Raw genomic sequence first — 27,098 nt, 5'->3', positions numbered from 1 at the left:
CTTGGTATGAGCTTTGTGATCCTCCACCTCTGAACAGATGCCTGTGGCTGGTAAAAACAAACAAACCCAATTACCTACCTGTAGCTACATCTGATTGCCAGGAGAAATACCAACAACCTCAGATAGACAGGATACCACCTTTATAGCTGAAAGTGAAGAGGCACTAAGGAGTCTCTTTATGAGGATGAAAAAGGAGAGTGAAAAAGCTGGCCTGAAATTCAACATTCAAGAAACTAAGATCATGGCATCCAGTCCCATCACTTCATGGAATAGAAGGGGAAAGGGTGGAAGCAGTGACAGATTTTATTTTCTTAGACTCCAAAATCACTGTGAACAGTGACTGCAAGTCATGATATTATAAGACATTTGCTCCTTGGAAGGAAAACTATGACTAACCTAGATGGCATATTAAAAAGCAGAGACATCATTTTGCTGACAAAGGTCCGTACAGTCAAAGCTATGGTTCTTCTGGTAGTCATGTATGGATGTGAGAGTTGGACCATAAGGAAGGCTGAGCACCGAAGAATCGATGCTTTCAAACTGAAGGGCTGGAGAAAACTCTTGAGAATCCCCTGGACTGCAAGGAGATCAAACCGGTCAGTCCTAAAGGAAATCAACCCTGAATGTTCACTGGAAGGACTGATGCTGAAGCTCCAACACTTTGGCCACCTGTTTGGAAAAGACTGACTCATTGGAAAAGACCCTGATGTTGGGAAAGATTAAATTGGCAAAAGGAGAATGGAGCAGCAGAGGATGAGATGACTAGATGGCATCACCAACTCAATGGATGTGAATCTGAGCAAATTCCAGGAGACAGTGAACGACTGGGGAGGCTGGCGTGCTGCAGTCCACGGGGTCACCAAGAGTCGGACCGGACTTAGCGACTGGCCAACAACAGTGACATCTGAGAAGGCTTTCTTCTGAACACTTCCCACTTTCCCAGATGGCTTCAAATAAAAGTTTCTATTTCCAGTGAGAAAAGTCTATTACCCAATGCACAGCCATTACAAAGCAAGCATGAGGCATTAAAACATATTTTCTGCTTCTCAGGTATTTAAAATAACCGAAACCATTATCCCCACCATCGCTCACCCAGTTCTAGCTAGCTCGATCCTCTCCACTCCAGGAATCGAGAAGCTGTGATCAGAAATGTTACAACAGCTGCCTACAGCAGCAGCAGTCAACCAGCAACAGTCAATTAACATTCCTGAAAACAACATGCAGGCAGTCATAGGACAGAAGAGGAGGGACAAGAGAAGCCTGTCTGAAGAGGTTAACATCAGGAAGGCAGACACCCAGCATGGAAGGAAATATCCAGAATCACAGCAGAACAGGGCAACACAGTTCTGGGTAAATTCTTTCCTGGATTAAGGTTCATTCAGACAATACCTTTAAGCAATAAAAGCGCGATCTTAAATTAAAGGCTCAAGTTACCCACGCTTATTTTTTAAAACAAAAACACTCACATTTTTGTTTCATAGTCCTTCCAAGCTTTATCAAAAGGCTTCTTCAAATCCTGTAAACAGAGAGGCATAAATTAAACTGGACTAATCATGAACTTCTGGGCAAGATAAACTTAACGTCTCCCAAGACTAGTCCTGAAAGGAGTATTAATTTCTGTGATAAATGACATATGTGATCCCATGAAAAATAAAAAGTCTAAGCTCTAAGTACAGGCTTTTTAATTAGACTAGTGGTGGCATTTCTTTTCTAAGAAATTTTTATTATAGAATATACAAAATGCACACAGAAAGAAGAGGAGGGAATTGTATAATGTGCCAGTTACAATGAGTTATCAACTCAGCACGTCTTGTTTCACCTAGACCCTGCCCTCTGCCCTAGAATCATTCTGAAATTAAACCCAGACAGACATAACATTTAATCTGCAAGTATTTATCCCTCTGAAATAGAAGGACTCTGACTCTTTTTTTTCAATTAATACAGGAATCTCAACACACCCTGACGTGGGCCCCAAAACAAGAACATAAAAGCCATTGACTGTCTCCTGTGACCTGATGGTTTAGGCGTTCAGTTGTGTTGGACTCTTTGTGACCCCACGGACTGTGTAGCCCGCCAGGCTCCTCCATCCATGGGTTTCTCCAGGCAAGAATACTGGAGTGAGTCACCATTTCCTTCTCCAGAGGGATCTTCCCGACCCAGGAATCAAACCCGGGTCTCCCGCATTGCAGGCGGATTCTCTACCATGTGAGCTACGAGGGGATCGATTCTGATTCACATTCTCCGATGAAATCTGACTTAACAATGTACTGAGCCGCCAGAAATTCCATCAAGTTGTTCCCACCTTCGTATGCTCCCTTTAACAGGGCTCTTTTGGAAGAGAAAACCCTTTTGTTGCGGGGATTTCTAATTCTGGCTCTTCTCCGGCCTTCTGACAAGGCTCAAGCTCCACAGCCTGGCACCTAGAGCCTGCAGAAAGGGGGCCAGTCCACCCCATCAGCTTCACCTCCACTCGCACCGGCTCAGGCCACGGGGCAGGACTGCGTCTGGCTGCTGCAGGCAGGCCGGACTTGCAGGCCCCGGGGCATGACCTGCCCTGTGCGCTCCACCCTCCCGTTTTACTGCCTACCTCCCCTGACATGTTCTTCAGGGCCCCAGGGAACGATGAGTAACGTTCCTCAGTGTCTTCACTCCTAACGGCTCACCCAGCCAGACTCCCCCGCCCCGACAGCTCTCCGTGCCTGGTTTGCCTCTGCAGAGACCCCAGGTCAGCCACGTTGGCCTTGCGGAGGCTGCTGGGGATCAGAGAACTCGGCCTCCTAAGGACTGGGCACGGTTGTCTCCCTTTCGTCTCACATACCTGTCTGTGCCAGAGATATGCACGAGTAACTTTCTGCTCAGCACCTGGCCCCACACTGCACTCGAGCCCTACACACACGTGCTCAGGACACAGATCACGGCTCGAGGGTTTATGGGAGGCTGGTGAGGCCTCAATGATGGGCGCCCTTTGCAGGATAGAAAAATGAAGGTGGCTCAGGCCTTGCTGGTGCTGATCTCCCAGTGGGGAGACCACGTCCCTGCAAGGGACCTGTACAGGGGCCAGTCAGGGCCAGACTAGCTGGAAAATTGGACTGCACACAGGCTTCCCTGATCCACCAGCCGAGCCCACAGTTGTTCATAGTTTCCTGTTTTTTTCCCTCCCACATCTCAAGCACCAGCGGGACGACTGAGAAAGCCATGGGTCACCACCGTTAGGGCTGAATGGTGGTGCCAAGGTGGCCAGTCAAGGGAGCCCGAGGTGGCACGGAGCTGTCCCGCCATCTCAGGAAGGCCCGAGGGGTATCTGCCCGGACAGGCCAGCGAGACCGTGATGCTGTCCTTAGACCACCACCCCCCAGACAGGACTCCGCAGGTCGTACCCCTTTCACTCCTTTCAGGTCCCCCTTCAGCAAACTGTCCAGAGGGAAGGAGATTATGTTGTTCATGTTCTGAATCTAAAAGACAAAAAAAAAAAAACCATAAAAATATTCTCATTCCATTTCCTTTTTAATCTAAAGCAAGGACAGTAAGGAGGTTAAGAGAACACGTGGTAATAAACTTTCCCTAAAACCCCATCATTCTTAACATTCTCTGTAACGATGTCATCTTATGAATGAAAACCTAACAGTGAAAAGTCTATATCTGTTTATATTTCACAAAATATTAACCTATTACTGGGCTATGAAGTCTGTGGAAAGATAACCATTACAATGAAGAAAAAAAAAATCAATGACAGAAGCACTTTAAAGATCCAGGAACGGGAGCCCAACACTTCCTCCTCTCACAGCTCCATCCATGCCCTGAGGCTGTGGCTCTGGTCAGTTCTGGGGGTTCACAGTCCCCCCCCCCAGTCTCCACAGCACGGCCCCCAACAAAGGAAACTTAAAGAGAACGTGTGTGAGAGAGTGAGAGTGAACAAGCACTGAGGGGGTGGGAGGTGGCTGGAGAAAGCAGGTGTAAGTGAGAAAAGGAGGGACAAGTGGTCTCGAGGTCCCCTGTTCTTCCCCCTGAAGCAAGAAGGCAAGAGATGGTGGCTTAGCAAGTTGTCACTATGGATTAAATCGAGGAGAACCAAAGCCTCCTGACACACTCGTTGCCTGACCCCGCCGGTCACTCAGCTGTGAGCCAATTTGAAGACACCAAGCTTCAGTGAGCAAGAAAGCTCAAGGCGCAGAGTCCCTGGGTTCTCAACCTGATGAGAGTCCCTCCCCAGGAAAAAGAAAGCTGAGGTTCTCCATCCTCACCCTCCCTCGCACACGCTCCCCAAGTCAGCACAGCTGCCATGTGGTCCACTGTGGCGGGTGCCTGTGTCACTTCAGAGACCTGCTCTGAAATTACGGGACCGTCAACGGAGAGAGGAGCCTTGTGTAAGACCCTTCCTTCTTACAACCCGACAAAGGAAACTTTCACTTTTAGTAGAATTACCCTGGGCTGGAAGGCCAACTACCATCACAACTTTTACAGCCACATGGGATATGATTTCCATGCACTATGCAGCATATAAACTTTCAAAACGGAGGAAGAAATTTACCTGAAAACTACTACTAGCAAGGTGTGTAACCATGCCTGCACCAGCCACCTCCCCTGCCAGATAAATGGTCAAGTCATGACTGTCATCTCCGAAATGCCTTCTGGGGTAACTTTTGTCTGAGGCTGCACAGCTCAACTCGGCACGCACCGGCAGAAGCACAACGCCCTCAGCAATGACTTGCCAGGATCAGCCTGGAGAGTTCGGATTTAAATACTGAAAACCTGAGTCTAAAGTGAGGCCATACAGGTGACTCACCCTGACCAAGCGCGCCTGGGTTTCCCAACACATGTCCCATGTCTCCACCCACCAGCTCGGCACTCAGCCTGCCTCCTGGGGCTCCAGCCTCTCCAGCTGCTACCCGTCCACACGCTCCCTCTGCCTTCTCACCTCCCTGACCCTTTTCTGGACTTGAGGCATCACTTCCCCTGCCTGCCCCAACCCCTTCCTTGCAGCTGTCTGGTTTCTCTCATGTGTCCATGGTAAAAACCAAACCTATTTCTGCATCTCGACCCTCATAGTCCAACCTTATTTGCCATGTTTCATTCCCAGGTCCAGCTAAACAGACGTCTTTCTCATTTCCTGCTCCCTGAAGTCTAAGTTCATGGATGACGTGCTCCATCCTGAGCTCACAATCTTCCCTGTGCCCTTGATGCCCAAAACCTGCCCGTCCATGAGGATGACTCAGTTGCCATCGTTTTCATTAACATCCCAACTGCTCAGCAGGAAGCAATGCCCACCCCCACACTGATCCTCCAATATATTCTCTAAAAAAAAAATTATTATTTTTGGCTATGTCAGGATTTAGTTGTGGCACTTGGGCTTAGTTGCCCTGTGGCATGTGGGATCTTAGTTCCCAGAGCAGGGACTGAATCACTATCCCCTGCATTGGAAGGCAGATTCTTGACCACTGGACCACTGAGGAAGTACCCAGGATTTTCATTTTTAAAAATATCTTAAGGGATTTAACAGGTTCCACCCTGCATTCGTCTTATTAAGCTCACACATGCCACAAATCCTAAGGGACGGCTTCAACCTTTTTCTGTTCTCCATAGCACTCATCTACTTCTGCTTCACTGACTACGCTAAAGACTTTAGTGTAGGAAAAATAAATTGTGGAAAATTCTTAAAGAGATGGGAATACCAAACCACCTTACCTGCTGCCTGAGAAACCTGTACGCAGGTCAAGGACACAGAAAAATGGACTGGTTCAAAATTGGGAAAGGAGTATGTCAAGGCTGTATATTGTAGCCCTGCTTATTTAACTTATATGCAGAATACATCAAGCAAAAGGCCGAGCTGGTTGAAGCACAAGCTGGAATCAAGATTGCTGGGAGAAATATCAATAACCTCCGATATGCAGATGACACCACCCTTACAGCAGAAAGCAAAGAGGAACTAAAGAGCCTCTTGACAAAGATGAAAGAGGTGGGTGAAAAAGCTGGCTTAAAACTCAACATTCAAAAAGCTAAGATCCTGGCATCCGGTCTCATCACTTCATGGCAAACAGATGGGTAAATAATGAAAACAGTGACAGACTTAATTTTCTTGGGCTCCAAAATCACTGCAGATGGTGACTGCAGCCATGAAATTAAAAGATGCTTGCTCTTTGGAAGAAAAGCTATGACAAACCTAGACAGCAAATTAAAAAGCAGAGTCATCACTTTGCCAACCAAGGTCCATCTAGTCAAAGCTATGGTTTTCCCAGTAGTCATATATGGATGTGAGAGTTGGACCATAAAGAAGGCTGAACACTGAAGAATTGATGCTTTTGAACTGTGGTGTTGGAGAAGAGTTTTGAGAGTCCCTTGGACTGCAAGGAGATCCAACCAGTCAATCCTAAAGGAAATCAACCCTGAATATTCATTGGAAGGACTGATATTGAAGCTCCAATACTTTGGCCAGCTGATGTGAAGAGCCAATGGACTCATTGGAAAAGGCCCTGATGCTGGGAAAGACTGAAGGCAGGAGGAGACAACAGAGGATAAGATGGTTGGATGGCACCACTGCCTCAATGGACATGAGTTTGAGCAAGCTCTGGGAGATGAAGGACATGGAAGCCTGGTGTGCTACAGTCCATGGGGTGACAAAGAGTCGGACTCGACTGAGTGACTGAACTGAACAACAATAAGAGACAGAATCTAGAGATACATAAATAGCTTTAAACATCACATTATGAATGTGGAAATTCATTAACTCATTCACCATGTATTTATCGAGCACCTATTTTACAGACAGCAGAAAGCTGGCTACAAATGAACAAATCAATGTTTGCCATCTCAGAGGAAGAATATATTGTTGTTTAGTCATTAAGCCGTGTCCAACTCTTTGCGAACCCATGGACTGCAGCACGCCAGGCTTGCCTGTCCATCATCAACTCCCAGAGCCTACTCAAACTCACGTCCATCAAGTCAGTGATGCCATCCAACCATCTCATCCTCTGCTGCTCTCTTCCTCCTGCCTTCAATCTTTCCCAGCGTCAGGATCTTTTCCAATGACTCAGCTCCTCAAATCAGGTGCCCAAAGGACTGGAGTTTCAGCTTTAGCATCAGTCCTTCCCATGAACATTCAGGGTTGATTTCCTTTAGGGTTGACTGGCTTGATCTCCTTGCAGTCCAAGGGACTCTCAAGAGTCTTCATAAATATGTAGACACCAAGAATTAAACAAAAGTGTAAGACACACAACATGCAACATGTTGGACTCTGTACAGATAACAGTGGTTCTGAGCAGTCAGGTGGGCTGACTTGGGCTTGGAAAAAAAGTGACTGTTCCAGTTCCTAAGCCTTGACTCTGCCCCTTCGCCCACTGGACTGCAGAGTCCTGGCTGGAGTCGGACAGGTCTGTTTAGTCCTGAGTGCTGCCTGGACGAGGCCAGTGTAAGACTGGGGGCAGCAGGAACGGCCTGGGGAGGGGGCGTCAGAGCAGCTCAGGGCAGGAGGCTGAGCTAAAGATACCAGAACAAACAGATACATGGTGTTGTTGGGGGAAAAAAAGAATAAGGTGCTTGCTGATTAAAACTTGTGTTTCTAGGAAGAACTCTGGTGTGTTTCTATGAGAGGTGCATTATGTGTGAGTGCATGCATGAATGAGAGAAAAACAAGGTTCTGCACAGAGGGGAAGAAGAACAGCACCCAGAATTTGTTTACATGTCTATTTTAAGACTGTTATCGGGAATTCCCTGGCAGTCCAGTAGTTAGGACTCTGCACTCTCACTGCAGAGGGCCTGGGTTCAACCCCTGGTCAGGGAACTAAAATCTCACAAGCTGTGTGGTGTGGCCAAAAAAAGAAAAAAAAAGACTTTATTATTATTATTTTTTTAATTGAAATAAGAAGTCAGGTGAGGACAGGTATTAGGTGAGAAGAGGTAAACTAGGCTTCAGCACCCGAGAATTAAACATTAGAGTAAAAAACCTAAGAATGTGCAAACACAGGGCCAGCTTTCACGCTGGACACTTGGGACAAGGTGGGTGTGACACGCAACAGCCATCACAGCCGTGATGACAGTGATGAAGGAGGCACACGGGGCCCTCAGGGAGCAATGGGAGATGGAGCAGGTGAGAGGGCTTGGGAGACAAAGACGCATTAGACAGAAGCTCAGTCCTCCTGACTCACCGTTTAGTAAGGAAGATGAAGCATGTATGTGCCACACGGAACCCTTATGAGCCATGAATAGAACACCATGGAATTGCTCAGAAGAGAGAATCGCTTTCAGTTTCAACACCAGGGAAATCTTTTGCTGACGGGAGATTACATGGGACGGACCTTCAAAGACGGGGAGGACTCTGCTGTGGGAGTGGGTGGAGGGCATCCCGGCACAGGATGGAGCAGAAGGGAAAGCACCTCGGCCAGGTGGGCGGAGGGGGCAGCGGAAGGTAAAAGCTAGAAAGAGCAGCCTGGAGAGGATCCCACCAAGGGGGTTCTGGCCCTCCTTTCAGCCACTTCTCTTTCTGGGGTTACTCAAATGATCTAAAATAAGAAGCTATTACTTCTCTAATTAGAACATAATTAGCGAAATTACTACAAAAGAGATGGAAAGTAGATCAGTAGTTGCCTGGGGCTGGGGGTGAAATGGGGATTAACTATGAGGGGATGGGAAGGACCTTACGGTGGGGGGGGAGGGAGAGGAAATGTCCCCAAATTGATTCGAGGTGGCGGCTGCACTCTTGGTAAAGCTACTAGAAATCTCTGACTTGTGGAAATGGAATGGGTGAATTTTATGATATACAATACAGCTCATAAAGCTGCTTTTCCTTTTTTAAAGAAGAAACTGTTATGAACATATGCAGAACTGCCACTAGCAAAGCACCCCACCCGCACTCCCGGCTCCAGCCTCTGCCTTCCCTTTGCGTCTGCTGCTGCTGCTAAGTTGCTTCAGTCGTGTCCGACTCTGTGCAACCCCATAGACGGTAGCCCACCAGGCTCCCCCGTCCCTGGGATTCTTCAGGCAAGAACACTGGAGTGGGTTGCCATTTCCTTCTCCAAAGCATGAAAGAGAAAAGTGAAAGTGAAGTTGCTCAGTCGTGTCCGACCCTCACCGACCCCATGGACTGCAGCCTTCCAGGCTCCTCCATCCATGGGATTTTCCAGGCAAGAGTACTGGAATGGGTGCTATTGCCTTCTCCGGCCCTTTGCGTCTACCTGCCCTCATACGCAACCTGAACAACACACAGTGACTCAGCGTGAGTGTCCAGGAAATGACTGGTCCTAGTCTCCGCCTGAGCCCTGAACCGTGTGCGGAGCCCAGGTGTCCTGTCTGGGCCCGGCACAGGAAGGACCAGCTCCGGGCCTCCCTCAGACAGCCTGTACCAGAGCTGTCCCGCAGTCTCAGGTCCATAGCTGAACAAACCATCCCCATTCCGGCCACGAGAGGTGAAAACCACAGCCAAGGGCTCACTGCACATACGTCGTGCTCAGTGGCTCCAGCCTCAACTCACCAGCAATGTAACCATTATGATCTATGGGAAGAATTAAAACTACCCCTGGGCGACCCAACACAAATATTTTCCTTAGCACCAAGCAAGCACTGGGCTTTCTCTTATCCTCTGACTTTTCTGACTTAGTTTTAACAAGTGTAAGTAAAACGGCTTTTCTGAAACACCAAGCTCGATCTGAGTATAAATTATGACTCTTAATCGCTGCTAGAAAGTAGGATCTAACACCGAGAGCACATAGGCAATCTTTAACAGTCTTCCCCTTCTCTGTCTCCCCTTTTCCTGGGTTCCCTTGGATATGTCTTGACAGGAAGAATTGATAAGTGATCAAATGTCCATAATCTCAGAAGGAGAAGAATGAGTCAGTCGTGGAGAGACAGGCAGACAGGCTATCAGAGACCAAGGGCAGCCTCGGTAACATCACAGCTGATCAGCAGACACAGATAAGGAGATGGGGGCAGTGGGGGAATACAGCCAGACAGCAGCCATCTTCCCACATGGCTTCTTCCTAATTGTTATGTTTTGGTCTCAAAATTCCTCAACCCTAGCTTTGCCACTTTCATACTCTAAAATCCACTCCCACCCCAACTCTTCCCCTGACATAGGGGCAAGGTCTCAGCTGCTCCTTCAGCTCATCACTGGTCACCAGCAGCTGCTGAGCCAGGCAAAGCTCCGCCCCTGGTCCCAGCCTGACCCCCAGGACCCCGCAAGCATCCTCCTTCCCGACTCGGGCAATAAGTACACGTGTGCTGCCCTGGGGATCCATCCGGAAGCCTGAAGCTAGAAAGGATTCTCACATCTCAGCACACTATTTTCAGGAGCAGCAAAGAGAAGAGCCTTCGACTGCAAGGAGATCCAACCAGTCCATCCTAAAGGAGATCAATCCTGAATACCCCCTGGAAGGACTGATGCTGAAGCTAAAACTCCAATACGTTGGCCACCTGATGGAAAGAACTGACTCACTGGAAAAGAACCTGATGCTGGGCAAGACTGAGGGCAAGAGAAGGGGACGACAGAGGATGAGATGGTTGGATGGCATCATCAACTCTATGACCATGAGTTGGCAAGCTCCAGGAGATGGTGAAGGACAGGAAAGCCTGGCATGCTGCAGTTCATGGGGTTGCAAAGAGTCCAAATGACTTAGCAGCTGAACAGCAAACAACTAGAAGACTCGGGACAGAAAAGCTGCTGGGCAGAATCTTCTTGGCTTTCGAGTCTAGAAAAGAACAGGTCTTTTAAGGGCTCTCCTCAAAAACCCTTCATAGTGGCCAACTCTTCTGGGACAATCAGTGTTTCCTTAAAAGGCCATATATAAAACATGGCTGAAGAGCCTTACCTGAAATGTAGCTGTGTCACATAAGCTTATTTTAATATGCCTAATCTATGAGAAAGCAGAGACCGAAATGATGACACTGGGATCTGCAGGGTTTTGTTTCCTTTTTAACTTGAGCAAATGCTGCTCAGTCACAGAGTTCAGTTCAGTTCAATCACTCAGTCGTGTCCAACTCTTTGAAACCATATGGACTGCAGCACGTCAGGCCTCTCTGTCCACCACGAGCTCCCAGAGTTTACTCAAACTCATGTCCATTGAGTTGGTGATGCCATCCAACCATCTCATCCTCTCTCGTCCCCTTTTCCTCCTGCCCTCAATCCCTCCCAGCATCAGGGTCTTTTCCAATGAGTCAGTTCTTTGCATCAGGTGGCCAAAGGATTGGAGCTTCAGCTTCAACATCAGTCCTTCCAATGGATATTCAGGACTGACTTCCTTTAGGATGGACTGGTTGGATCTCCTTGCAGTTCAAGGGACTCTCAAGAGTCCTCTCCAACACCACAGTTCAAAAGCATCCATTCTTTGGTGCTCATCTTTCTTTTTAGTCTAACTCTCACATCCATACATGACTACTGGAAATCACAGAGTTAAGGAGGTAAAGATTTCAAAGAAGGGCAAACACCTGTTCATACGTGCTCAGGCCCCCGCAGCGCCTCTGTGTGGGAGGGCGGAGAGCTGCAAAGACCTCAGACCTCACTGCTTCAAACAAGGGCATTCCTAGCAGAGGCTTTGGCATGAGCCAAGGACATGCACAGAGGAAGCAGGTATACCTGCCTGGAGCTGCGAAGACTCCTCCAGGAGCTGGAGCCTGAGACCCGGGGCAGGGAGGGAGGGAGAGAGTCTGTGTGTGTGCGCATGCAGGGTGTGTTACAGTAATAGGAAAGGCTTTACACCTGTGCAGTCCAGTACAACAGACACTAGCTACACAGGCCCATCCAAATTGAAGTGGCTTAAAACTAAATCAAGTTTGAAACTGAGTTCCTCAGCTGTGCTAGCATGTTTCAAGTGCACAAGAGCCACGGGGGGTGAGTGGTTTCTGATACTGGATAGAGCTAATGCAGACCATGTCCATCAACACACGGTTCCGGTGGACAGCAATGCTTTACATGAGCAACCTCAAGAAAACGGTAAGCAGCTCTGAGGTATGATGCATACACGCACCCAGAAAACCACTGCCCAAATCCAGATAGTGAATGCACCCGTCACCTCCAGGGCCTTTCTGCAATCCCTACCTCCCAGCTGCTCATTCCTCCATCTCCAGTCTCCAGGCAACAGCTGATCTGCTTCTGTCTTCACAGAGTAACCTGCATTTTCCAGGGCTTCACATACGTGAAATCCTACACGGTGCACTGCTTTCTGCCGGCTTCCTTCATCCTTGCTTTGAGAGCCATCAGTGTTGCTGCATCAGTGGCTCCCTCCCATTCCTGCGGAACAGTTTTCCATCACCTGGCTTATCCACACACCCGCTGACAGGTTTCTGAGTTCTTTCCAGTCTGGGAGCTGCTACAGATCTTACAAAGGGCTTCCTTCCCTGGTAGCTCAGACGGCAGAGAATCCGCCTGTGATGCAGGACATCTGGGTTCCATCCCTGGGTTGGAAGGCCGAACACCTGCTCCCCCTGGAGGTGCCCACCCTCCACGACGTGCCGTCTACATCGGGGTTCCCTTTTTCCAGTCCACAGAGCAGTTTCTCAGAGACACACAGACACACAGGAAAACCATCTAGGCCACTTTCATTTTTGGTGATTTCTCCCCAGGGACTGGTGAAAACATTGCTGCAGGCCTACCACACGTGCACATGGGTGCACATACCAGGTAGTGTCCTGCTCGCTCTCTCACATGGGGCCCTCATGCACACACGCGCCCAGGCCTGGTTCTTGGCAGCAGAGTCACTCTGATGGTTTGTTTAATTAAAAAGGGAGACGGGGAGCCCACGCAGTCCCTGAGTGTTTAACGCAAACTGAAAGATCAAAACCAGGCAGCTGCCAAAAACACTGGCAACTTTCACACAAGAAAGCAGGGAGACAGCTGACCCGGTTTCTGCCTTTAGCGCTGCGTCTCTGGCAGTCACTCCACTTTGATCTTTCAGGTTCTAAGTGCAGAGAAAACAGCGACCCTCTTTCACTGGGGAGCAGATGACGAAACGACCCACCGCAGCCCACCTACAGCCGTGTGGTCAGCTCTGAGAGGCGCGGGGGCCGGCAGAGAAAAGCCCAGTACTCATCAACCCACAGCGTCTTCTAAAACCCATGTGATGTTAAAGTTGCTGAGTTAAGCTATCACCAAAAACAAAAGCACCTTTTCCAATGCATCAGCTCTGAGAACTTAAGGGTGGACACGCGGCCGAGTGTACACTCTGGCATCCTGGCCTCAGTCTCCCCAGGGGAAGATGGGAAGTGGTCCACTGGGCTGTCCTTAGCACAGCTGGTTCCGACACCAAGCTCAGTGTCACCAGGACTGATTAGAAATGCGAATGGAGAGTGAACTCTGGGAGATGGTGCCCAGCAGAGTGTTCTAGCAGCTGCTCAGGTGCTGTCACTGGGTGAAGCTTGAGAACCACGATTCAGTAGGTGTATGTGGGGCCTGGGTCTTTTAACTAGTTCCAGATGATGCTATTGCTGGTCCATGGACCATACTTTGAGAATTTCTGCTCTCAGGCGATGCTTCTCAGACTTGAATGGGCTGATTTGTACCCTGGGAAAATGGAGTTCGGCAGGCCTAGCAGACAAGGGTCTGGGGGTGGGCAGTGGGGTCCTGCGTGTCTAAGTAGCTCCAGGTGACTCCACTTGAGTGCAAGGCTAGGGCTCTTTGAGGGCAAGACGAGGACTCTGGGGATGGCAAATGAAACAAATGATGTCCAAGAGCCTTGTAAACCAGAATTTACAATGTACAAGTACTGATGCAGCTTGTCAAATTTTAGGTTTAAAGGAGGGCTCCCCTGATGGCTCCAGGGGTAAAGGCTGCGTGCAATGCTGGACACAGGGGTTTGATCCCTGCGTCAGGAAGATCCCCTGGAGAAAGAAATGGCAACCCGCTCCAGTGATGTTTGGCCTGGAAAACGCCATGGTCAGAGGAGCATGGCAGTCTACAGTCCATGGGGTCACAAAGAGTCAGACAGACTGAGTAACGAACACTTTCACTTTTAAGGGAAGCGATGTGTTCATGAACTTGGCAAAGGGCCTGGACATGGATGGACCCTGGGATAACCCCCAGAACCCCCGCCCACCTATACTGAGGACCCAAGCACCCAAGGCCGTGAGCGTCACCTCGGCACCTTCCGAGGTCACACCTCAGGCCTCCGCAGCATTTGTACAGGGCTGGGTCGGCCCACAGAGCATCCTAATAAAAGTAGCCCTGATGGGAGCAGTGAGTGCTTCCTGCCCGGGGAACTGGGTGCCCCCAACAGGCACTCGCTCACTCTTCTCAGCTGAGCTCTCCTCCTGGGCCCGCCTCTCCAGGGCTTTTCCCACCTTCTCTGACCTTGAGGAGTCAATGTACCATAGGAGTTACAATGAAGTGGCCCTGCCTTTCTGGAAAAAAAAAAAAAAGAATCGAAGTACAACGCGTACGGGGTAGTATCTGTGCTACAACCAAACATGGGCTCTGATAGCAAGTAGCCTTACTGCTTTTGTTGTTTTGATCCAACTAAGGACATGCTCTCATTCGGGTCAGCAATCTGTAAGTATAGGAAACAGCTTGTGCTGTTGAAGTCTTGTGGTGTTCTCGTTCAGTCATTCAGTTGTGTCCAACTCGACAATACCATGGACTGCAGAATGCCAGGCTTCCCTGTCCTTCCCCATCTCCCGGAGCTTGTTCAAACTCACGTCCATTGAGTCGGTGATGCCATCCAACCATCTCATCCTCTGTTGCCCTCTCCTTCTGTCTTCAACCTTTCCCATCAACCAGGGTCTTTTCCAATGAGTCGGCTCTTCGCATCAGGTGGCCAAAGCGTTGAAGCCTCAGCTTCAGCATCAGTTTTCTTCCAATGAATATTCAGGGTTGATTTCCTTCAGGATTGGCTGGTTTGATCTCCTTGCTGTCCAAGGCACTCTCAAGAGTCTTCAGCAAAAAGAATTTCCAAGCATATATCATCAGGCCAGACAAAAATCATTCACAGCAGAGGTTTCCAGGTGTCCAACATGACTGTCAGTAGGTCCATCAGAACTCTGTTCCCCTAGGGAAGCCCCAGCCTTCAAGCCCTCCCACTCAAGGCTCACAGACTCCTACTCTGTGTACAACCTAAGCAGCTGGTCATGCATTCTCCAGCTCACAGTGCTGGGGAAGCAGGCGCTAAGAGAGGTGGAGACCAGCAATTAGCGGGGCAAACAGTGTCAGGATATTTAAAAAAAAAAAAAAAACACACCAGACCTTGAAAATGGAAATCTGACAGTCTGACACCAGTCTAAGGGCAGGTACTCCTACGTAGCAGGTACCAGGCACTGGGGGGTTTCTCTAGAGCTCAGCACAGCTCCTTAATTTATGCCCTAGACAACTGTACAACATTACTTTGCCAACAAAGATCTGTCTAGTCAAAGCTATGGTTTTTCCAGTAGTCATGTATGGATGTGAGAGTTGGACTATAAAGAAAGCTGAGTGGTGAAGAACTGATGCTTCTGAACTGTGGTTTTGGAGAAGACTCTTGAGAGTCCCTTGGACTGCAAGGAGATCCAACCAGTCCATCCTAAAGGAGATCAGTCCTGAATATTCATTGGAAGGACTGATGTTGAAGCTGAAACTCCAATCCTTTGGCCACCTGATATGAAGAACTGACTCATTGGAAAAGGCCCTGATGCTGGGAGAGATTGAAGGTGGGAAGGAGAAGGGAATGACAGAGGATGAGATGGTTTGATGGCATCACTGACTCGATGGGCACGAATCTGAGTAAACTCCAGGAGCTGGTGATGTGGACATGGAGTGCTGCAGTCCACGGGGTCACAAAGAGTCGGACACGACTGAGCGACTGAGCTGAACTGAGACAATGGTAAACCTTCCTCCTCTAAAGATGAAATTACGATCAATGCCCCCGCTGAAAAAATACTGTAGGACATTTTAAAAAAAATGGAAAACAGACACAGAAAGCAAACTTACGGTTATCAGAGGAGACAGCGGGGACAGGGGCACATGTGGAGTTTGGAATTAACACACACACACTATAGATAAAACACAGGAACAACAGGCACCTGCTGTACAGGGAACTACAGTCAAAGTCGTATAATAACCTACAAAGGAGAAGAATCTGAGAAAGAATATACCTGTGTAACTGACTCACTCTGCTACATACTGAAACTAACACAACACTGTAAATTAACTCTATTGCAATTTTTAAAAATGCTTTAAGAAGAGAAAGAATGTAAGACATTTCAGTAGACACGAAAACAGGAGAAACTGTACAGGATCACTGAGGCTGAGAGCCTCTGCTTAAGTGAGCTCCACGGTGAGCAAAACGTGATGAGCTTCGTTATCATGGAGAATCAGCATCTGCTGCCTCAGGCCTCCCTGTTGGGCCCTGCCCGCATCACAGGGACAAAGCCACACTCTCCCCAGCAACCTTACTAGCTCTTTGCTCTGTGGCTATTAATGTCTTCTAACTCCAATCGTGTGTTAAAAAAAATTTTTTTAACTTCCGTACACGTTGGTCAATGGGACTTTAGGTTCCTCTTTTCATGAGAGTGAAGTGAAATTCCTCAGCCCCTGGGCCGCTGTCAGCTCTCACCCTGGAGCTCCGTCCTGGGCCATGCTCTCACCTGGGGCAGGTTTACGATCTGAGGGTAGATATTTCATGAGCCATTCTCTGAAAACAGAGCTGGACATGACATACCTGCAACTGAACTTTCAGGAAATCTGTCCTTTCACGCAGCCCTTCACTAAAAGGCCACTTATTTAAAAAATTATTTTCAGTTGGAGGAACACGGCTTTACAATATTGTGTTGGCTTCTGCCACGTGTGCGTGCGTGCTCACTCAGCCATGTCCGACTCTCTGCGACCTTATGGACTGTAGCCTGCCAGGCTCCTCAGTCCATGAGATTCTCCTGGAAAGAGGACTGGAGTGAGTGAGCTGCCGTGCCCTCCTCCAGGGGATCTTCCCGACCCAGGGATCAAACCCAGGTCTCCTGCATTGCAGGCGGATTCTTTACCACTGAGCCACCAGGGAAGCCCTGGCTTCTGCCAAACATCAGTATAAATCAGTCATTGGTATACCTATGGGCCCTCCCTCTTGAACCTCCCTCCCACCTCCCAGCCCAGCCCAGCTCACCCCCTGGGTTGTCACAGAGCACTGGACTTGGGCCACCTGTGCCGTACAGCAAATTTCCAGCGGCTCTCTAATTTTACACGTGGTAATGTACGTGTTTCAGTGCCACTCTCTCAGTTCATCCCACCCTCTCCTTCCACCCCCAGTGCTCGCAAGTCTGTTCTCTATGTCTGCGTCTCCACCTCTGCCCTGCAAACAGGCTCGTCAGTACCCTCTTTCTAGATTCCATATATATGCATTAATAAACAGTATTTGTCTTTCTCTTTCTGACTGACTTCACTCTGTAGAATAGTCTCTAGGTTCATCCGTCTGATTAGAACTGAGTTAAATGCATTCAGAAGGCCCTGTCGTAACACTGAAACAGCCTTGCAAGACCTTTCCACGAACACAGGAGACTGGGCTGACTTTATCACCAGCCTGACTTCACACCTGTTACATTTCTGGGGGCAACCTTGCTTTTTGCTTTCTCCTGCATCACTGCAGAGAGAATTCATAGCCTCTCTGAAGGTGAGAATCTCACCCATTAGTAACAACATCATTACTCTATGTTAAGTTAGCTTTTCTCTGGGAGATGTTCTAACTGCTTTATATTCATTCTTTCATCCTGAAGAACAGGTAGGTGGTAATTATTATTCTTTCTGGACGAGGAGGTAAAACTGAGGCTCTTGGCTACGTGGAACTGAAATGGTTTTTGAATGCCTGAGAGAAAAGCAAAAGCCAGGCTTTTAAAACAAGAGATAGAACAGATTTGACCAAAATAGGAGTAAGAATGGTATACAAAATACCAAAAAAGGAGAATTCTCCTATAAGCAGCTCACTCTCATTGATAGCTTCTTAGAAGCAGCCCCTTGGCGTCCTTAAGGCCACAGACCTGCAGCACCAACCCTGCCAGGGGCACCTGGCCTGGGAATGCGAATTTGCACACAAATAAGCTATCTGCTTGGAAACAGGAGAGTAAAAAAACCAAAATGACAGTTATGCACCTGGACTCAGAGCTACTGCCGTCCGAGCTGTAGTAAATTTCTTTTGCTCAGTCACTCAGTCGTGTCTGACTCTTTTGCAACCCCATGGGCTGTAGCCCATCAGGCTCCTCTGCACGTGGAATTCTCCAGGCAAGAACGCTGGAGTGGGTTGCCATTCCCTTCTCCAGGGGATCTTCCTGACCCAGGGATCGAACCCATGTCTCCTGCATTGCAGACAGATTCTTTACCATCTGAGCCACCAGGGAAGCCCTGTAGTAAGTTACCTGACCACAGTAACACAGACATGACACCTATGTGCTGGGTTTCTAATTTACCAACAGCCCTTCCCACTGATCCCTGTTATCCTGATGCTGGCCAGGTGAGGCAGGGCGGTTTTCTCACCCCTGTTTTAGGATGAGGCAGCAGCGGGGTCAGATGCCTCGTGGCTGCAGTAATAAAACCCAGGGGCCTGTCTTTATGCCACATTTTTCCCTGCATTGCCTTCCCTTTTGTTCTGTCCCTTTTTCCTCCCAAGGAGGTGACAAGGGGCCTAAATTCCTTTAAATACCAAGGGGAAAGGGCATGGGATTGGGGTTTTAAGACCCAGATGTGACTCCCAACTGTCCCTGGCAGGGGTTCTGATGTGCCTGGGATGGCAGAACCATGCGGTAGTGGCCCCACGTGACAGTGTACCCGTCACAATGTCCAGGCCCTGCTCTGCTTTTAGTTTTGCAGAAAATCAAGAAACAAAGGGCCTGCTTTTGTCTAACTGCAGCTGCTCATGTTAAAGCTGAGGACAAGCTACTTCACGTAGGAGTCCACCATATGGATCGATGCAGGTGGGCTCGTCTGCACCTGGAGGCGCACGTCCAAAGGCTGGCAAGGACTGAGAGCCGCCGGGAGGGAGATGAGCTCTTTAAACCAGCAGGGCTCCAGTTACCTAACCTACAAAGTGGGGACAATACTGACTCACCTTATGGGATTGCTACAAGGATGAAATAAGCTAAGATGTGCAAAAGCAACTGGCTGTGCTCCTAACAAAACTAGGCATGGCGTCATCATCTCCATCTCACAGCTGAGAAAACCTGAGTGGAGATCGGCTGAGAGAAGACCCAGGGTCTTCTTCTCTGCTCGCGGTGGGGGACAGACCCTGGCCCCTGGCCTCCCTTTCCTGCCTTCACGCCACCCGCTCAGTCATGGCGCTGACTCTTCCCCTTCTCTGTCCTCCTGGGACCCCTTTCACTGCTTTTTTTCTGGTTGGATCCTGGTCCCTGACTCACACATCTTCCTCTTTTTTGGCTTCCCTCTTCACGGTGCTCAAGCACAACCTCTAGGAGTTTCAGAGAAATGACGTTTGGGAGCTTTGCATGTCTGAAACATCTCTTAAGTCTACGTTCATGCTCAGGTGCTGGGCCTCATTAAGGTTAGACTATGTTCCCCAGGATTTTAGCAGCAACGTTCCAGACCTTTCAAAGTTTCGAGGGTTACTGTTGAGACGGCCAGTGCCATCCTGATGCTTAATCCTGTGTGTTCTTTCTGAAGGCATTTAAGGTCTTTCGCCATTTCACAGGGGATGCCTTGGGGTGGGCAGGTCCTTTCCCTCACTGCCCTGGGCCCTTCCATCTAGTTTCAGGAACCGTCTTTCACTTGGTTGTCCTCCTCTCTCTCCTACTCTCTTATTGTAAAACGCCTGTCAGTTGGACAATGGACCTTGAGGATTAATCCCCGACCCATCCTTTAACTGCTCCCCCACTTTTTGGTCCTGGTTGGTCCTTTTGATCTATTTTTGAGAGACTTGTCTTACTCTATCCCTTCTCGTAGGATTTCCAATGTCATATTTTCCTACGTTAACTGTCTCCCCCTCTTTAACGACAAGCTGTATCCCACTCTCCCTTCCGATTTCTTTTGAGGAATTAAATGTAGCTTCTTTAAAGTTATCTTCTGTTCTTTGCATTGTCTGCTCCCTCCTCAGATCTTCCTTCTGTTTATTTTGGTCTGTTTGATTCTGGGGGCAGTTCATTCATATTTAAGAGGGAGGCATGTGGCAGCTGGCTGGCAGCTCAGTGAGACAGAAAGGGGCTTACCTCCCGAGGGGCTGGGGGATTACGGGCTTGGGGGATTAGTCCGCAGGCTGGTTTTACACTAGAAGACCCCCCGCATGTCAGTGTTTAAAGAGAACTTCCCTGGGACCGTGCAGTTTCTCCAGTTGGCTGCGGGGGAAGAAAAGTTCCCCTGTGACTCAGCGGTGAGGCCCTAACAAGCCAAGTGCCCGTGTTTGGGGAGGGAGTGGGGCTGGAAGCGGGGAGCCGGGCTCCATGTATGGTCTGCGTGCCGTCAGCCTGTCACCTGACAAACGGGAGACAAATTTGACAAGAGCCCCAAGAGACTCCAGATTAACCCAAGTAAAGAACTTCAGCACAGCAATAGCTTTTTACTCTTACCATTTCCAACGGAAACATTTCACAAGTGAAGACACGGAGAGAGACCGAGAGTGCCGTAACGATCTGGTCCTCTCCCCTCCTGGCCATTAACCCCCACGCTGTGGTCCCTTGTCTCCGCCCTGCCAAGGCCAGATGTCCAAACCAGCCACCATCACCACTGCAAGAATGAGGAGCTCGTTTCTCACTTGTTATGAGCTTGCTGACAGGACAAATGAAAAAGACGCTGTTGTTTGTGACCTACACAGAAAGCATTATTGAGTTCTTGACCTGGTCTGGTTGTCCATGACCTCTGGGAGAAGCCAAGGAGAGAAAAACAGGAAAGAGATGCCAGGACCATCCCCGAGTACATTCCCCTCGTGGAAGAAACTGTCCAAAGGGTCACACACCCCCTCCCTCTCAGGCTGCCCACTTCTTCAGAATTCAGCTCCCATAACGGGGATGACACAGGGCTGCCAAGCACAAGAAAGAACCCATTCACCCCGTTTTACCCAGCACCTACCACAGGCAGGAACTACTCAGTCCGTACTTCCGTTTGCTCTAAAAAGTGAGTTTTTTTCCTTAGGTTCTGCATTTGGGAGCATGAATGGCCTTTAAATATTCACGGTAATTTCTGGGCTTTGATTAAAGGTTACCTTGCTGTGTAAGACGAGTTTGAAACATATCTATTAAATACTGGAAGTTTAAATACCTACTCTAATCACCAGAAACAGGCTTACTCTACCCAGTTAAGAAACTTCTGAAAATTGAACTCAGACCCCCTTAAGAAGATGAATGCATTTATCCATTTTGAGCCTCAGCTGTGCACCTGTAAAATGCCGAGTTAAAATTTTAAAAAGTCTTACTAGAGTAAAAATTACAATTCTAAAATTATTCCAAAGTGACCTAATGTACATAGAAAATATAATTCTTTTAGGTACTGTGGCAGGTAGGAAAGGTATTCCTCGTTCATCAGACAAACCTCAATTACTGTCTATGGAGTCCCCTTCCGGGCGGGAGTGTCCGCACCACCTGTTCGCCTCACACGCTCATGACACTCACCAGGTTTTTGAACAGCGCCGTCAGCTCCTTGGTAAACACTGAGAACTTGAGGAACGCGCTCCCCAGGTCCGGGTCATCTCTGCACACGCAGTTGCCCCCGAACTTCTCCAGCGCCTGCGTGTACTGCTCCTCGTTCTCCACGTGCGCTGCAACGGTAACGCGAGAGGCACGGTCAGGGCATCGACACTCCCGGCCCGCCCTCCGCCAGGTCCTGATGTGTCAGCAAAACTGGACATGTTAAAAGCCTGAAAATCTGAGAAAAGTCAAGGCGCACCAGGGACAGAAATAACTCCGCTGTCCCAACAACCACCCATCGGACCAGCGTGGGTGCGTGCTCCGTTGTGTCTGACTCTGCGACCCTATGGACTGTATGTAGCTCACCAGGCTCCTCTGTCCATGGTATTTCCCAGGCAAGAATACTCAAGCGGGTTGCCATTTCCTCCTTGAGGTTATCTTCCTGACCCAGGGATCAAACTCGTGTCTCCTACATTGGCAGGAGGATTCTTTGCTACTTGAGCCACCAGGGAAGCCCCCAACTGCGCCAGCAACAGACCCCAAAGAACAAGCAGGATGACCAGGAGGGAGGCACTTCACACAAGTCCCACGGTGTCCAGTTGGTGCGATGATATCCCAAGGGAACCTCCCCCCATGGCCCCACAATCTCTAACTGATGCGATGAAATCCCAAGGCGACGCCCCCTCCACCCCTCATGGCCCCCATGATTGCAGGACTCGCAGCCCATAGCCCTAGTCCTCTCCTGGAATCCAGCCTCTGGTAGGACACTCAGCCAGCCACACACCCTGGCTTCTCCTGCAACACAGACGAGCCACAGTCCTCGGAGCACAGGCTGGGGCACCTCTCTTCATGACATGCCCTCTGCCCGGGGGCCCTGCCCTCCTCTCCAGGCCTTCCATGCCCCTGCCCACGTCCTCAACACCGTCCTGGCCTTGCACTCAGCATGGTAAGCATGCAACCACTTGGTAAGCGTGGTCCCCAACAAACCAGGTGCTTACACAGGAGGAACTAGGTCTTATTTGTCTTTGTGCTTGAGATGTAAGACCACGTGTGTGTTGTCTGAATGAAAAAAGCAAACCCTGGTCACCCATCTGAAGGTGTTTTACCACCATTAGGCTCCAAGGCAGTAGTAGCTTAGTGCGTGAAAAGCCTGGGTTCTGAGTCTCCGACTCTGTGGGTCCCAGGCCCCGTGGGACATCAAAATCATACACAGGTCCTTATCAAATTGCAGAAGAAAGAGTCCCATCTCAGGATTAGAAGCAGGGTGGGAAGGGGACGTGGAATTCTGGTTAGCCAATGTGGCTGGACATGAGCTCTCACTTCAGGGCCAGCATTTTTAAACGACCCCACCAGTCTAATAAAACAGCCTCCTGGCATGGACACTTGAGTCCTGTTCCTCCATGGCTCCAGTCAGAAATGTGACACAACTCTACAGGTGTATCAGGGCGGGTGGGTGGGCGTGCCAGCCTGCACGTGAACCACACTAGGCAAGGTCAGCCACATCTCTAGACTGCTGCCTCACAAGGAGGACGGCCCAGGGCTGCCAGGTGATCACAGAAAGCCCCGAGCTACAGCTCCTTCACCAAAGAATGGATCCTAAAAAACCGCCTGTGGTCCCCCAAAGTCCTCCTCAGGGAAACGGGACCACCGTCAGCAGTGCTGGGACCCACAGGGGACACGTGCTCATGGAAGGCGGCCCTGGGCCTGAGCTGGGCCCCAGGATCCACTGACGGTGCACCCACCCACATGCCGGGGGGCCACCATGCCCTCGGCTTTCATCGGGGGCATGTGGGTGCCTTACGGAATTCCCCTGAGTATCTAACAAAGACAAGAGAACACTAATTCTACCACTTTGGACCTTTTCCTTCTTTCTATTATGATTATCTTCTATGCTGGAAAAGAGCCTGAGAGTTCTGGATGCAGTATATGTATCTGTGGGCTTCCCTGGTGGCTCAGATGGTAAAGCGTCTGCCTGCAATGCAGGAGACCCAGGTTCAATCCCTGGGTCAGGAAGATCCCTGGAGAAGGAAATGGCAACCCACTCCAGTATTCTTGCCTGGAGAATCCCATGGATGGAGGAGCCTGGTGGGCTACAGTCCACGGGGTCGCAAAGAGTTGGACATGACTGAGCAAGTTTCACTTTCTTTTCTTTCTAAGACTATACTCAGCAACACACACACACACACCCACACACACACACACACACACCACATGCTGAACAGGCAGTAAAGCTGGAAGAGCCCTTAGCAGGTCCAGACCTTGGAGTCTGTGCCTCCCAGGAAACACAGATGACCTGGGAACACATGCATTTACTCTCACGGGGCTACAGTAAGGGCCATGTGAAGGACAAAGACCTGCTGTGAGACACTCACAAGGAGAAGGTAAGAATCAAAGGGGAGGATCCAGCTCACCCACACCCAGCACACGCCCAGCAGCCGTGACAATGGTTAAGCGCAGCACAGATGTCATCTACGTTGAGCACAAACAACGTCCGCAGTTCTTCCAGACCTCACAACAACTTACAGGTGACATGCATGACTTCTCACAACGCTGAAAGGAAACTGGGACTCAAGGAGGTCAAGGAAGCTATCCATGGAAGCAGGGCAGAAAGTGGCTGAGCTGGGGTGCAAACCTGAGTTTGCCTGACCCCAAAGCCCATTCGAGGTCTCCCTGCTGTGCGGGCCATTCTAAAAATAGCTTACCTTCCCAAAGCCAAAGGCATGCAAGTTTTAGATTTTTAAAATTCCATTTCAGAAGCAGATCGGTTACTCCTCCTTTACCCTATAATTCTAAAACGCATGGCCAACAGTGAGGGGCAGGTCCTTTCAAACCACATACCGTTCTGTAACTATTTCAAAACTGGCGGTCAAGATGTAGGGTCTGCAAGGGTGTGGCAGCCATCAGCAGATGTCTGGGGCTGATGTCACCATCGCCACCCCCCCGCCCCTGCCCTCATTGAGAAAGACACGAACTCGGAGGCTACAGTCACCTCGGGAGCCACATGCTGCCTTCACAACACGCCTGGACCCTCACAGCTGCTCTGGGCGAGCGGGGAGAGGGGGTGTCATCTTTCAGTCAAGGCAGTTAAGTGCCCCACAAGCCTTTCTTTCAGTTAAACCTAATGATACTACATGGTGCCAGCTGGAGCATCCCTTGTTATCTGCTGAGTGAGGTAGCGTTCAGAGGGCCTATATGATCTGCCAGAGATCAAACAACGAGGTGGGTCAGGGGTCAAGTCCATCCTCTATTCATGCAGGCTGCCCCCAGCCTGGGACAACCTTGGGAGAAAGGATGCTGCCTTCTCTCCAGGGATAGTCGACCAACCAGGCACAGAGGACAAACAGCCAGCAAGGCCAGGAAGGACAGATGCACTTCCTTTCATTCCTCCTTCTGGGCCTTTTAACTAACCACCTGGTATAGGACACTTTTTTTTTTCTTTTAAATAAACATTCTTTCCCTTTTAAACCTTCAAAATAATATGCTGATCCCAGCAACCCCGATGGTGACTAATGAGTGTTCTGGACCATCACTGTCACCATCACCTCATGTATTTGTATTTAAAGCATTCTGATCCACTGCAATCACTATCTTCTGATGTGCAAAAGTGTCCCAGCTTAGGTCAACGGGAACCTCTTCACACACTGATCTAGTTGGGGTTTTTAAGACCAATTTCTCTTCTTGCCAACACACTTGAAAAGCTTCTTGAAAAATGACCACAGCCCGTGCGTTTCTGGGTTTCCCTGAAATAGCTGGGCCTGGTGCCCACCATCAGGACAGTAAACTCTTCACACATAATGTATTGTCTGTCTGGCCTACTGGTCCACATCACCCAAAGTTTGAGATGTTCCTACTAGAGAAAGTCATTGAGCTGCTTTATTTTTCTTTTGCCAAAACTAAATTTAAAATAGGAACCTAAAATAAATGGCTTGGGAATCAAGTTTCTGGAAAGAGCCCAACCTGGGTCTCTCATCTCCTATTTAGAGCACTGTGAAGGCCATCCCTCTCAGAAGAGCTCACTCCCCCACCTCCTCCTTGCTCAGCTGCATCTTCACTGGTTCTCATTCACGATCCAGGGCCAAGCAACTCCGATGCGGGAGGGGCTTGGGAGGATGAGAATGTGAACCCCTGAGACCACAGCAGGTGAGACCCCAGTTCTCCCCCGGCCGGCAGCCCTCCCACTTCCCCCACCGTACTGCACCAAGGTCAGACCCTCCACCAATCCGTCAAAGGGGGTGCAGAGACTCTTGCAGGAAGAGCTGCCGTGAGGCCAGCACACAGGTGCACATAGTGTGTTTAGGGGTAAAGACTGGGCCTTGCTGTGTGCCTTTTAGTTTACTTGATTATGTCAGTTTAAAGACTGATACCGAGGAGAAGGCCCAGTGCATGCCATTCAAGCAAAATGTTGGATCCAAAAGGAAAAAAGGCAGCCTTTTTACTCCCACTGGATGGACCACAGCATGTCGGGGAAGCCAACTGCCCGCCTAGCGCTACCAAAGGACAAGAAGGGTCCTGCAGCCAACTCATCTCCACCACATTCACATCTCTGGGAGTGTCTGCCCCTCGCAGGGCTGTGACGGTGTGACAGAGACATGTGTGACTACGTCCAGGGACAGACGCACCAAACTATGTGTGATGGCCTGTGACATCCTGGGGCTGGCGGTTCAGAGACGCCAAGAAGGGGTCATTTGAGCCAGGGCTCCAGGTCAGGTAGGAATTTCAAGAGACACGAGCAGGAACAGGAAGGTACTGACCCCAGGGGAATGGCCAAGGGGCCCCGTGTGCGCAGAGGCTGTGACCGCTGTCCCAGTCTACAAGTGCCCGCCAGCACCCAGCTCCTGATGCAAGGCCATCTCAGGAGATCACTGGTCTCACTGTCCCACCCACCCAGGGCCACTCCTGGGGTCTTGACAGTTTGGAGGACCCTGAAAAGAAACCCAGGACAGAGACCTCCTCTGCACAGACGAGGACACCAAAACTCAGAGAGGGCGCTGACTTGCTCAGCTTCACACAAGCTAGTTTGATGCAGCTAGAGAACTAGAACTCAGCTTTCCCAGCGCCCTGTCCTCCCAAGTCCCCCCAAGCACGCGGGGAAATGTCTCTTCATTTGCTCGTCACTATTCCTGGCTCTAGGCTAACACGGGCACGTGCTACAGTCCTCCAGGCCAAGCACACGCACTGGTGACCCAAAGTTCCAAAAGCCCTGACTAGAGAGCAATGGGGGTGTGGGTGGGGGTGGGAGAAGGCAGCCTGTCAGTGATCCCCTTGACTGGAACCCTCCAGCCCACTGGCCACTCACGGTTCAGGCGGAAGCGAATCCAAGCAGATACTGCACACACCCAGCATCCACGCAGACAGCTCCACCAAGGGTGCATTTTAGGAGAGAAATACATTCTCTACAGTCACAGCTTTATAAAAACCCTACCTAGAGGATGATTAACATTCAAATGTGAGCCACAACTGTATCATCAGGAAAGCCTGCACAACTCAATGGCAAGGAGGCCAGGTCACTTCCCCTCAAGCCGTGGGCCCTGCACATAACCTGGTTTCAGATCTGACTCTCATCAGCACATGGGAAAGCAATTTCCCGGAGTCAAAGATAATCCCCT

General features: G+C 49.7%; 1 protein-coding gene and 1 non-coding gene across 4 annotated transcripts in view; one reads left to right on the top strand and one right to left on the bottom strand.

Annotated features, from left to right (window-relative positions):
- The window catches only part of ASAP2 (ArfGAP with SH3 domain, ankyrin repeat and PH domain 2), a 155,836-nt gene that overhangs the window by 67,612 nt on the left and 61,126 nt on the right, over positions 1–27,098 (bottom strand). For all 3 annotated transcript variants that reach the window (XR_009599750.1, XM_027966504.3, XM_027966506.3), the window contains exons 3-5: positions 21,478–21,623; positions 3,378–3,452; positions 1,467–1,516 (exon numbers count right to left, since the gene is read on the bottom strand). Coding sequence is in view for 2 of the 3 variants with exons in the window: in XM_027966504.3 (XP_027822305.1) it covers positions 1,467–1,516; positions 3,378–3,452; positions 21,478–21,623 (271 nt within the window). In the remaining variant the exon portion in view is untranslated. The remainder of the gene's footprint in view (positions 1–1,466; positions 1,517–3,377; positions 3,453–21,477; positions 21,624–27,098) is intronic.
- On the top strand, positions 23,434–23,506 carry TRNAC-GCA (transfer RNA cysteine (anticodon GCA)). Its single transcript has one exon. It is a non-coding gene; the product is annotated as a tRNA-Cys (tRNA).

This window comes from Ovis aries, chromosome 3, assembly GCF_016772045.2.
Source record: "Ovis aries strain OAR_USU_Benz2616 breed Rambouillet chromosome 3, ARS-UI_Ramb_v3.0, whole genome shotgun sequence".
Classification (NCBI taxonomy): Eukaryota; Metazoa; Chordata; class Mammalia; order Artiodactyla; family Bovidae; genus Ovis; species Ovis aries.
This window is presented reverse-complemented; position numbering and strand designations above follow the sequence as displayed.